The following is a 12,822-nucleotide window of genomic DNA, read 5'->3' as shown; positions in this document are numbered from 1 at the left end:
CTGGCTTAACAGAAGACAGCTGGATTCTCCTATCTGGCTCTGCCTTCAATCTGTTGCAATATCACACATGCAGCTTTCGAAAAAACTCCAATATACACTTGTGAAAAAATGAGAATGAAAATAGCAAATACTGTCTCAGATTTATTACGAGAATAGCTTTGATTTCACAGACTCCTGAAAGAATCCTAGGGATACACAGGATTCTCCAAACCATTTTGAGACCTACTAATTTACATCAGTCCTATGTGGCAAATGTAAAAACTTAGGCACAGAAAGAGTAAATAAGTTACTCTTATTTAAATAAGAGTAAACAAGTTACCCTTTGATCCCTGGGTTTGGAAGATCCCCTGGAGAAGGAAATGGCAACCCACTACAGTACTCTTGCCTGGAAAATTCTTGAGCCTTTTAGGCTACGGTCCATGGGGTCACAAAGAGTTGTACACGACTGAGCGACTTCACTTTCACTTTCAAATAAGTTAGAGTGAGTAAATAAGTAATAAGTAAATAAGTTAGAGTGACAAAGCCAGGAATGAACTCAGAAAGTCTGATTCCAATCCCCAGGATGTCCCTCAGAGCCACGAGGAAAGCAGCAGGAGCTCATTTAATAATGTTTTACACATGATGAAAAAAGACAAAACCCACTGGCTGCCTGGCAGTCACAATACCACACCTCCACTCCACCTAAAGTAATAAAATTTCAAATTAAAGTTTTCAATTCATGCAAAGAGCACATGAGCGGGCAGAAACAGTCAAAAAGCCCAGTAAGTATCTCAAGGAACAACTCTCTCTTCTAAACCAAGCTATTTCGACTGTCTCTGAAACTCTTACTCCATTCAGACACCTCTTTACTCAATCTACCCAGAATACTGCCTTCAATTCTTTTCTTTTTTAATGTTTAAAGTCTTTATTGAATTTGTTACAATATTGCTTCTGTTTTTATATTTTGTTTTCTATCAGATAGTAAAGCATACTATATAAACTGAGAGCAATTAATATAGGAATGTCCTAGTATGGCTTCCTTGGTGGTTCAGACGGTAAAGAATCTGCCTGCAATGCAGGAGACCAGGGTTCGATCTCTAGGTTAGAAGATCCCCTGGAGAAGGGAATGGCAACCCACTCCAGAATTCCATGGACGGAGGAGCCTGGTGGGCTACAATCCATGGGGTCGCAGAGCTGGACACGACTAACACTTTCACTACTTGTCCTAGTGTATGACCGTGAGGTAAGGCAACAGGTCAGAATACATAGCCCAAATCAGACCCAATTACAGAAAATGTAGCATATTATAAAATGATTCTAATAATTCCAGAGATAAATAAATGGAATGGTTTAGTAATTTGGAAAACGTGAGTCTATTTATGCCTTCACTTTTAACCATAAGCCAAAATAAATTCTAGCAAGATTAACTGTTTTTACAAATAGAAGAGCCTGCTAAAGCTAAGAAAAGCAGGACCAGACTTTATTTTAGCACTACATCCCCTGAGCTTCTTCCAGGGCTGAGGCACAGCTGCCCCAAACAGAAGAAACTGATCTGAGTTTCGACTGTGTCGTTATCCTGTTATTCCATCTTTGGCAAGTTGCTTTGCTTCCTGGCTGATTTATAAAAAGCAGAAAGTAATGATACCGGCAGCATGAGAATGCTCACTGTAAACTTTAAAGTGCTATACAAATTAGCAGAAGGAATAAAGACTAGAAACTCCATTCATCTATGTTGCTACCCCTTGGATATTTCAATGCTAAAAACTATGCCAATTTTCCTGGTAACTTTCTTTCTTTTATAAAGTAGACAATTTAAGTAAGAACATACACTTTCCCGCTGGGTCTCGGTACAATTATTTTAATTCTGAGTGGGAAGAAAGACGCATCCCATAAGCATGTTTGGGTGTGTGCGTGTGCGCTCAGTTGTGTCCAACGCTTTGTGACCCCATGGACTGTAGCCTGCCAGGCTCCTCTGTCCATGGGATTTCCCAGGCAAGAATACTGGGGTGTGTTGCCATTTCCTTTTCCAGGGGATCTTCCCAACCCAGGGATAGAACCCAATGGTTCTTTACTAGCTGAGCCACCGGGGAAGCCCATGAGCATGTTTGCATGCATGCTCTGTCGTTTTAGTTGTATCTGATTCTCTGTGACCCCATGGACTGCGGCCCACCAGGCTCCTCTGTCCAAGGGATTCTCCAGGCAAGAATACTGGAGTGGGTTGTCAGGCCCTCCTCATAAGCATGTTTATGTCCCCTGAATTGGCTCTTTAACCAAAAAACGGCAGGCATCACTGCTCTAAGGGAATTGGGAGATTTTCTCTTTACTGCTACTTTTTGGAAGCCTCCCCTCAAAGCAGAAGACTATCCTGTGAAGTTTGTGAAGGGAGGGGTGGAGGGGAGGAGGGTGGAGGTAGGTGTCTTGGAACCAATACCTTGTGGATACTGAGGGATGACTGTAGTTACAATCAGTCATACTCATATTGTTCATTCAGTCTAGCTCAAATTTAAAGCATTTAGTCCTCTGACCAGTCTGGAAGTGATGGGACTGGTTTATAAGCATCAAATGATTCTTGCCAAAACCATTTAAAAATCATTTCCCACTGTTTTGTTGGCCTCCATACTGAGTTCTAACTCTTGAGATTGTGATCCTATCAAATATTTCTCAATCAGTTTGGCCTCCTGGAAGGATGATTTCATTACCTTTCTTTGATGTACATGTGTGGCACAGATTGTACAACATGCATAAGCTCCTCTATCTTTCGCCTCTTTTTTTCAAACTATTCTTTGTCTCTTGTCGTCTATTCTAAATCTACCAGTATTCATGTTTTTTTCTCATCTTTTTATGTTCTTTTGTTTTGGTTCTTTTTGTTATTTTACTTGAGGTGTGTATCATGTTTGGGAATTATTAATCCTTCTCTGTAATATCCTATTTATGCTTGATAATACATTTCCATGGCTTTTGGTTTGGTTTTGTTTTTTTGCCACACTGCGCTGCTTGTGGGACTTCAATTCCCCGTCCAGGAAATGAACCCAGACCATGGCAGTGAAAGTTCAGAATTCTAACCACTAGGCCACCAGTGAATGACCCGTATCTATGTATTCTAAAAGCAAATTCTGTTCATTCACTCAACAAATATTTACTGAGTGCCAACTGTGTGTCCAGCACTAAAGCTATAGTATACAAGTTTGTCTCATTCACAGAATTTAGTCTATAGATTAGAATAGGCAATGTGGATATACAGTCTTTCCACTAGATTATGAAGAATAAGAAACAGTACTAATACAAAACAGCAGCTAGAAAAGACCTTTTGCCGAGCACAGAAACATAAATACTTTAACATAAAAATTCAAAGAATGTAGAAAGAGAAATGAACCATCTTCTACTTCACAAGTTGTATCAGCAATTTAGAATTAGAAGGAAACATCTCCAAACCTCACATCCACTGTATTATTTGACTCATGGTCAAACACTTCAAAAGCTTCTTTGATTTTTTTGTGAAATTCTGCTACAGCTACCTCTGCAAAAGAAAAAGTAAATAAAAATTATTTTACTGTAACTTTAAATTCAAAACAAAAAAATTCAACAACTAGAAATTATTAATAAGGAAGAACATGCAGCACACCTCCCTAGTATTCTTTTTTGGCAGGGAGGGGAGTTACGTAGGAGAACGTCTTTATTCTTAGGAGAGGCATGCTGAAGTCTTTAAGAGTGAAATGTTACAATATCTGCAATTTACTTCCCCTCTCCCCTTCCCAATATGCTTTTTGTTTGTTTGTTTGTTTAATTCTTAGTTTTATTTTTAAATTTATTTATTTAATTACTTTATTTATTTGGCTGTGTTTGGGCTTAGTTGTGGCATATGAACTACCATTCATTCTACTATTTCACTCAGATGCTCTAATTTTCCAGGTTGCAACATAACCTTCAATTGTGAAAACTATCAAAGGGATGTAACAATTTATTGATATTTATTAATTTATTATAATAACATGGTGGCAAACTTCTAGTTTGATAAGAAAATAAATGTTATTATTTAAATGCACAGTTCCTTGCTTACAAGTAAATCTGAACAGTGATCCTTAATGCTTGTTTATCACCTCTGTTTTCTATGTTTTGAATCGTCTGTTCAGGTTCTCTGCTCATCCGTACTGGGATCTTCCATTTTTTTTCTTAACAATTTGTACGAGCTCGTTAAATAATAAAGACTTACTGAAATTCTTACTTAATTCTTACTGAAAGAATTACTGAAAATAATTTTAAGAAGTATTGAAAACAATTTTCCAAGTCAGTTGTTTGCATTTGCTTCCCTAATATGAAAACAGTTCCACCTCCCTTATGATCATCAAAATCACACATGATTACTGAAGACAAAAAAAGAGAAGTTGAGATCAAGTAAACATTACTTCAAATCCTAACATGCAGAGTTAACTACTTTTAATGTTGCCCTCTAATCTAATGTTTCACTCAACAGTAAATTGTGAGCATCTTTTCATTCTCAAAAAAATATTTATTACATTATTGTTTTTAGTGGCTGATAATCCATTATAGAACTTTATCATAGTTTATTAAACCAGCTCCCTAACTGTAGACATTTAGGTAGTTTCTAAATGTTTTTGTTGTTAAATATATTAATTTTTGAGTGAACCATTCTGCCCAATTCATCTTTGTGCATTTGTCTTATTATCTCACTGAAATACGCTAAGTTGAATGCAGTTGAATTTGTGTTATTTAGTGGGAACATTCTTACTAGTTCTAATAGTAACTTGGGAAAAATCTCACTGGTTATAATACTGTCATTACACAAAGCTGATATTTGCTTTTTAAATTTAAGATTACCTTTTAAAAGTATGTTATTTTTAATTTTTATTTTAGTGACACCTGTTGAGATTTCTTATCCTTTAAAGTTTAGAAACATAGTCTTTGAAAGAACCACCAAAAGAGGGAGAAAATTATCCTTTTTCTACAGGTTTGGTAAACTCAATTCTATTTTCTTCTACAACTTAAAAATATACTTTTTAATCCATCTGAAAGTTATTTTGGCACGATTCAAAGTGAAAGATTAACTTCTAATCTGATTTTAATAATTTTTAATTTACTAAGCACTTGAATTCTTTCCTCCTACTTTACAATGTGTTATAGTCCTTTATGTGATGGAGACTACTTCCATTGTCTATTCTACTGATTCCATTCTGAACTGTATTTCTACTGTTATGGCATTACCATCCCATTTCACTTATTAATATTATCACTGTTCCTGGTCTTCTTCTTAGGAATATTCATTAATATACTCACCAGTGTAAGTCTTCCAAATGAAATTTAGAAATTCAAATAAAATTTAGAAATTCCAAATAAAACACCATTGGGATTGCTATTGCAATGAAGCTATACACTGAGAAAGACTGAACATTTTAAAATAGTTTTCACATCTAAGAGATCTGTATTAGCTATATAGCCCTTTTTATATCTCTAAATTGAAGGTTATACATTATGGCTTTCCTCATATAAGCCACACACAAATTCTCCAAGATTGTGCCTCAGTACTTTATGGATTTTGTGGATATTGTGAAGGAATCTTTTTGGAGACCTTGAAATTTCTAGAAGTAGAGGTAAATATTAATTTTTTAAAAATTTGCTATTGATCTTATACCCATCTATTTCCCAAAACTTTTTATAATCCCTCTTCAGTTGGTTACTTTGTATTTTCTGATAATTCATTTGGTCTCTTCTTTCCAAAATGCATACTTTCTTATTTCTCCTTCATGATTTAGGACACTGGCTAGAACTACCAAAACAAATTGAATTCATAAAATGATAATGATAATCTTTGCTCTTTAAAAACATTATTTGATAGATTAGAATACTAGTCCTTTACCAGTAAATACAATGCTGATTTGTGTTCTGAAATAGGTATTACTAACAAGTTTAAAGCAGTATTCTTCCATTCCTATGCCCAATTTTATATTAACAACAATTACTAACTTTTAACAACCTCTAGTTAATATTGATGCAAAGAACTCACTCATTGGAAAAGACCCTGATGCTGGGAAAGATTGAAGGCAGGAAGAGAAGGGGATGACAGAGGATGAGATGGTTGCATGGCTTCACCGACTCGTTGGACATGGGTTTGAGCAAGCTCCGGGAGTTGGTGATGGACAGGGAAGCCTGGCATGCTGCAGTCCATGGGGTTGCAAATGGTCAGACACGACTGAGCAACTGAACTGAACTGAACTGAAGTTTTCTAAAATGGGTTCTGTTTCATACTCATTCCTCAACGTGTTTCTCAGTAAAAGGCTTCAATGATCAAAAATGCCTGAGAAAGGCATTTAAAGGGTGTGTTTTTGACAAAAACAGACTCACAATATTATGTTCTCCTCTTGGGGATTAATCATGCATATTAGCATATTAAAGTCTTTGAGATGTTCTAAAGAAATTAATGCAGCATTTTCCGAATTTACTTGATCATGAAATCTCCTTTTTCCAATCGTCATCTGTCAGGAATAAATAATGCTTTAATCGACATTTGGAACTTCCATAACTCAGGAATCCTCACCCACTGGACACAGGTATGATGTGAAAGGATTACAAGAGCATCCAAAAACACTGATCCTCTCATCTCTCAGTGTGGCCAGATCAAAGTTAGATCTGGCAAAGTCAGGCAGCTGAAAGAATCTATTCCAGCGATTCCTGGCAGGAGGCTCAAAGCAGAACAGGCTCTGATGGCAAGCCCCTTGGTCTACACAGGTAGCAAGCACGACAAATATCAAGCACCCAGGGCTCCATGCTTGCCATGAAAGTGATCTACCTCATACCCTCCTATTTCAGAAAACAGAAATCAAATGCAGCACTGCTCACCATGGACAAATGGACAAAGAACCCATGGAGCTAGTGGAGTAGTTCATGCTCCACACGCCCAAGGAACACGGTGTTGGGACTGAGGGGGCTTGTGGCTCTAAGAAACAGCCCATAATCTTTATCTTCATATACGCTAGCTAATTCTACCCTTCCAGAGATGATACGAACTTTCAGTAGCAGCCAAGCTTGCTGCCTGGCTCTAACAACACATAACATGTTATACAAATCAAATCTATACCACAGTTTTTAAGTAATGATATGAGAAAGTTCAACTAGATTAAATAACCATTTGCAGGGACTTCCCTGGTGGTCAGCTGTTAAGACTCTGAGCTCCCAATGCAGGGGCCCGAGTGTCATTCCTGGTGTAGGGAACTAGACTCCACATACTGCAACTAAGACCAGGAGTAGTCAAATAAATAAATAAAAATAAATATTTTTTAAAAAAGCATTTATATTACATCACAAAATTTTCAACTATATTTTTCAATTAAAGGGTGTGTTTGACAAAAACAGACTCACAGATACAGAGAGCAAACTACTAACTAGTGGTTATCAGTGGGGAAAGGAGTGAGGGGTGAAATAGGAGAATGAGATTGAGAGACACAAACTACTATATATAAAATAAATAAGCACCAGTCAGAATGGCCACCATCAAAAAATCTACAAACAATAAATGCTGGAGAGGTTGCAGAGAAAAGGGAACCCTTTTACATTTTTGGCGGGAATGTAAATTGGTACCGCCACTGTGGAAAACAATACAGAGGCTTCCTAGAAAACTAAAAATAGAGGTACCACATGACCCAGCAATCTCACCCCTGGGCATATACCCAGAGAAAATCACAATCTGAACAGATACATGCACCCCAACGTTCACAGCAGAACCATTTACAATAGCCAAGGCATGGAAACAATCCAAGTGCCCATCAACAGACAATTGGTTTAAGGAGATGTGATATATATATATACAATGGAATATTGCTCAGCCATAATAAAAAAAAAAAAAGAAATAATGCCATTTGCCACATGGATGGACCTAGAGATTGTCATATGGAGTGAAGTAAGTCAGACAGAGAAAGACAAATACCATATGATATCACTTACATGTGGAATCTAAAAAAAGGGTACAGGGCTTCCCTGGGGGTCTAGTGGTTAAGAATACACCTGCCAATTCAGGGAACATGGGTTCAATCCCTAATCCAGGAAGATCTCACAGGCTGTGGAGCAACTAAACCCATGTGTCACAACTACTGAACCCATGTGCTGCAACTACTGAAGCCCACATGCCTAGAGCCCATGGTCCACAACGAGAGGGGCCAGCACAGTGAGAAGCCGGCACACCTCAACAAGGAGCAGCCCACGCTCGCCACACCTGGAGAGCCTGAGCCCACGTGCAGTCATGAAGACCTCCTCCTCCTCCTCCTAAGCTGCTTCAGTCGTGTCCAACTCTGTGCGACCCCATAGATGGAAGCCCACCGGGCTCCTCTGTCCTTGGGATTCTCCAGGCAAGAACACTGGAGTGGGTTGCCATTTCCTTCTCCAATGCATGAAAGTGAAAAGTGAAAGGGAAGTCGCCCAGTCGTGTCTGACTCTTTGTGACCCCATGGACTGCAGCCCACCAGGCTCCTCCGTCCATGGGATTTTCCAGGCAAGAGTACTGGAGTGGGTCGCCAGTGCCTTCTCCGAATGAAGACCTAGCACAGCCAAATAAATAAATAATTTAAAAAAATAAAAATAAAAATGTTAAAAGGGTACAAATGAACTTATCTACAAAACAGAAATAGTGTTACAGATGTAGAAAACAAATTTAGGCTTCCCTGTGGTTCAGTGGTAAAGACTCCGCCTGCCAATGCAGGAGACATGGGTTCGATCCCTGGTCTGGGAAGATCCCACATGCCACAGAGTAACTGTGCTCTAGACTGTGCACCACAAGCCTGTGCTCTAGAGCCTGGGAACCACAACTACTGAGCCAACATGTACAACTACCAAAGCCCAAGAGCCCCAGAGCCTTTTCTCTAGAAGAGAAGCCACCGCAATGATAAGCCTGAGCACTGCAACAAAGAGTAGTCCCTGCTGGCCACAACTAGAGAAAAATCTGAGCAGCAGCAATGACCCAGCACAGCCAAAAATATATAAATAAAAAATTTTAAAAAGAAAAACTATGGTCACCATAGGATAAGAGGGGGAAAGACAAGTTGGGAAATTGGGATTGACATCTACACAGTACTCTATGTAAAACAGATAACTAAGTGTATACCACAGGAAACTCTACTCAATACTGTACAGTGGCCTATATGGGAAATGATCTAAAAGAGTGGGTATACGTAGATGGATAACTGATTCACTTTGCTGTACAGAAGAAACTAATTTACAGTACTGTAAATCAACTATACACCAATAAAAATTATAAACAAATAAATAGGATATATTATACAGCACAGGGAAATATGTCACTATTTTATAATAACATTAAATAGAATATAATCTGTAAATACTGAATCACTATGTTATACACCTGAAATGAATATAACATTGTAAATCAACTACAGTTCAATTTAAAAAGGATGAGTTTTTGAAATTATAATTTCAATTGTTTTAAATTTTTTAATGGCTGAGAAAAATGCTTTCACATTTTTACATAAACAAAGTTTCTCACTGGTAATAAACTATCAAAAATTGAGGATCTTATACTTTAAAATTTGATCAGGAATTGAAAAAAGTCATCCCTCAGAATCCATGGGGAGAGTGGTTCCAGGACCTGCAGATACCAAAATCTGAGGACACTCAAGTCCTTTTTAATATAAAATACCATAATATTTGCATATAACCTACATGTATACAGGCTAAATCATCTTTAGATTACTTATAATATCTAATACAATGTAAATGCTACATAAATAGCTGCTGGCATGGCAAACTGAAGTTTGAATCTGAAACTGAAAGCTTAGTATTGTAAACAACTCTCTACCCACCACCTGTATCAAACTATTATTAATGTTTTGCCATTTTTTTCTTCTTTCCTAAATCCCTGTCTCTGATTACAGACATTACAATTATTCATCCCTAAATACTTCAACATGCATCTCCTAAAAATAAGGACATTCTTCTATATAATCCCAATATAATTATGATATCGTTAAAATTCATAAAAATTCACTAAGAATATCTAATATCTATTCAATATGCAAATTTCCGAATTGTACCATAATGTCTTTTTTACAGTTACTTTTTCAACCTACACTCTAATTTAAGTTTATGTCATACATTTGGTTTTAAAATTTTTTGGTCTCTTTTAAACTAAAACAGTCTTTCATTCTCTCCTGGTCTCCTGTCCCCCAATGAAATTACCTTGTGGAAGAGACCAGGCCATGCAATGTCTTATAAAATGGCCTATCTTCTGGACTTGTCTGATAGGGTTCTTATTTCACCCTGAAACTACTACTCCATTAAGTTTCATTCCTTCAGACATGAAGGAATGTCTGCTACTCCTTCTCACTACTGTGCTCTACTGATTCTCTGATCACTTTCCTCCAAATTTATCAAGCCAACCAATTTAATTTCCAACAACCCATCCTCACAGTTCTATTTGATCATCAACACCTTTTGATTCTAATTATTAAATACTTTCAAAATCAGTCTCCCTCTTCCATTTCCACTGCCACTGTTTAAGTCTAGACCTTCATTGCTTCTGGCCTGGATTAATGCAATCATTTCCTGTCTTTTTGCCTTTAGTCTCCTTTCCCTCCATTTCCATTCCATCCTTCAAACCATAGTCCACATTTTGCTAGGATTATCTGTCTAAAACAAAAATTTGTTCATATGACTTCCTGGTTTAAAATCTTTCAATGATTCCCAAGTTCTTTCAAAAAAATAAAAAGCATTCAAGCTCCTAAATCACGTCTACAAACTAGCCCTTCCTTACCTCAAAAATGTCATTTCTCAATACTTTTTCATACAGATTCTCCACCTTGGAAATCTTTGTAGTTTTTCAATTATTATGCTTTTTCATTGTCATTATGATTGATAGTCCCCTGTATGAAACAGTCCTCTCCTTTTTCTGGATAATTTCTACTTATCATTCAAGACAGTTTAAGAGTAACACACTTTTCTTTCATCTTCTTTTTGAATTAGGTACCTTCCTGTGTAATCATGTAGCACCCATGGATATCTCTACTATAATATTATATAAAACTGTATTGTATTCAGTGGTTAACTAGTCTCCCCTTCCACATTTGTAAACACCTTGAGAATAAATTTGACACTGCCTGGAATGTACTAAATTCTCAATAAATGCTTACTAAATAGTTAATAATTATATATGAGACAATCCATGTCCCATTTGGATATGACAACTCACAATTTCCCTTTTTGATGTTTTGTTGGGTACTGTTAACAGAATTATATTTATTTCCTTCATATAGCAAAACTGGGGGATGCTTAACTGTTTTTCTATGTCACAGAACAATTTGTATAGCAAGAGAACTATCTTTTGGGTAAGAAACTGGCAAGGAAAGAATTAAGTTACTATTAAAAAATGACAGTAAAATGTAGTGGTTAACAAATTCAGCAATATATTAAAAGGATTAAACATCAAGGCCAAATGGAATTTATTCCAGAGACACAAGACTGTCAATTAGAGTTACATACTACATTCATAGAATGAAGGCAGAAAAGACACATGATTAGGATAACTGATATAGAAAAAGCATTTGACAAAATTCAACATCCTTTCATGATAATAATATTCAGAAAACTAGGAACAGAAGGAAACTTCTTCAACATGATAAGGGCCTATATGAAAAAGCCACAGCTAATATCATTTTCAGTGCTGAAAGACAAAGCTTTTCCTGTAAGATCAGGAATAAGATAAAAAGGCCTCCTTTACCACTTTCCAATATAGTATTGGATGTTCCAGTCAGTTAATCTGGGCAAGAAAGAGAAATAAAAGGCATCCAAGTTGAAAAGAAAGAAGTACACTCATTTCTGTTCATAGAAGACAATCTTATTATGTAGAAAACCCTCAGTCTAAGAAAAAAAAGAAACCCGACAGAGCAAATAAATACATTCAGCAAAGTTGCAGGATATAAAATCAACACACAAAAATCAGTCACATTTCAACATAATAAAAACAAACAATCTGAAAAGGAATTTTTTAAATTCCATTTGTAATATCACAAAAATATCAACCAAAGATACATAAGTTGGATGTCATCAAAATTAAAATTTTTGTGAAATCAAAGGACACTACTAAAAGAGTGAAAAAACAACCCACAGAATGGGAGAAAAATTTGCAAAGCATATATCTGATAGGGATTAATATTCAGAATATATAAAGAACTCCTACAACTAAACAACAACAGAAAAACCAACCCAATTTAAAAAGATGAAAAAATTTGAATAGACAAGTCTCAAAAGAAGTTATACAAATGGCTAATTAGTACCTGAAAAGATGTTCAACATCACTAGTCACTCAGTTCAGTTCAGTTCAGTCGCTCAGTACTGTCCGACTCTTTGCGACCCCATGAACTGCAGCATGCCAGGCCTCCCTGTCCATCACCAACTCCCTGAGTTCACTCAGACTCACGTCCATCAAGTCAGTGTTGCCATCCAGCCATCTCATCCTCTGTCGTCCCCTTCTCCTCCTGCTCCCAATCCCTCCCAGCATCAGAGTCTTTTCCAATGAGTCAACTCTTCACATGAGGTGGCCAAAGTACTGGAGTTTCAGCTTTAGCATCATTCCTTCCAAAGAAATCCCAGGGCTGATCTCCTTCAGAATGGACTGGTTGGATCTCCTTGCAGTCCAAGGGACTCTCAAGAGTCTCCTCCAACACCACACTTCAAAAGCATTAATTCTTCAGCGTTCAGCTTTCTTCACAGTCCAACTCTCACATCCATACATGACCACTGGAAAAACCATAGCCTTGACTAGACGGACCTTTGTTGGCAAAGTAATGTCTCTGCTTTTCAATGTGCTATCTAGGTTGGTCATAACTT

At 37.0% G+C, this 12,822-nt stretch overlaps 1 protein-coding gene across 9 annotated transcripts in view; it reads right to left on the bottom strand.

The window, feature by feature from the left end:
* Positions 1–12,822, bottom strand: part of DRC8 (dynein regulatory complex subunit 8) — a 116,195-nt gene that overhangs the window by 65,276 nt on the left and 38,097 nt on the right. For 6 of the 9 annotated variants that reach the window (XR_015143521.1, XM_086344941.1, XM_086344945.1 and 3 more), the window contains one exon: positions 3,412–3,496. The exons of the other annotated variants lie outside the window; for them this stretch is intronic. Coding sequence is in view for 2 of the 6 variants with exons in the window: in XM_086344939.1 (XP_086201065.1) it covers positions 3,412–3,496 (85 nt within the window). In the remaining 4 variants the exon portion in view is untranslated. The remainder of the gene's footprint in view (positions 1–3,411; positions 3,497–12,822) is intronic. 9 annotated transcript variants of the gene reach the window in all.

Source organism: Bos grunniens, chromosome 16 (genome assembly GCF_055505025.1).
Source record: "Bos grunniens cultivar Pamir isolate PY7600 chromosome 16, Bosgru_T2T1.0, whole genome shotgun sequence".
NCBI lineage: Eukaryota > Metazoa > Chordata > Mammalia > Artiodactyla > Bovidae > Bos > Bos grunniens.
The sequence above is the reverse complement of the archived record's forward strand: the minus strand, read 5'-3'. Positions and strand labels throughout refer to the sequence as shown.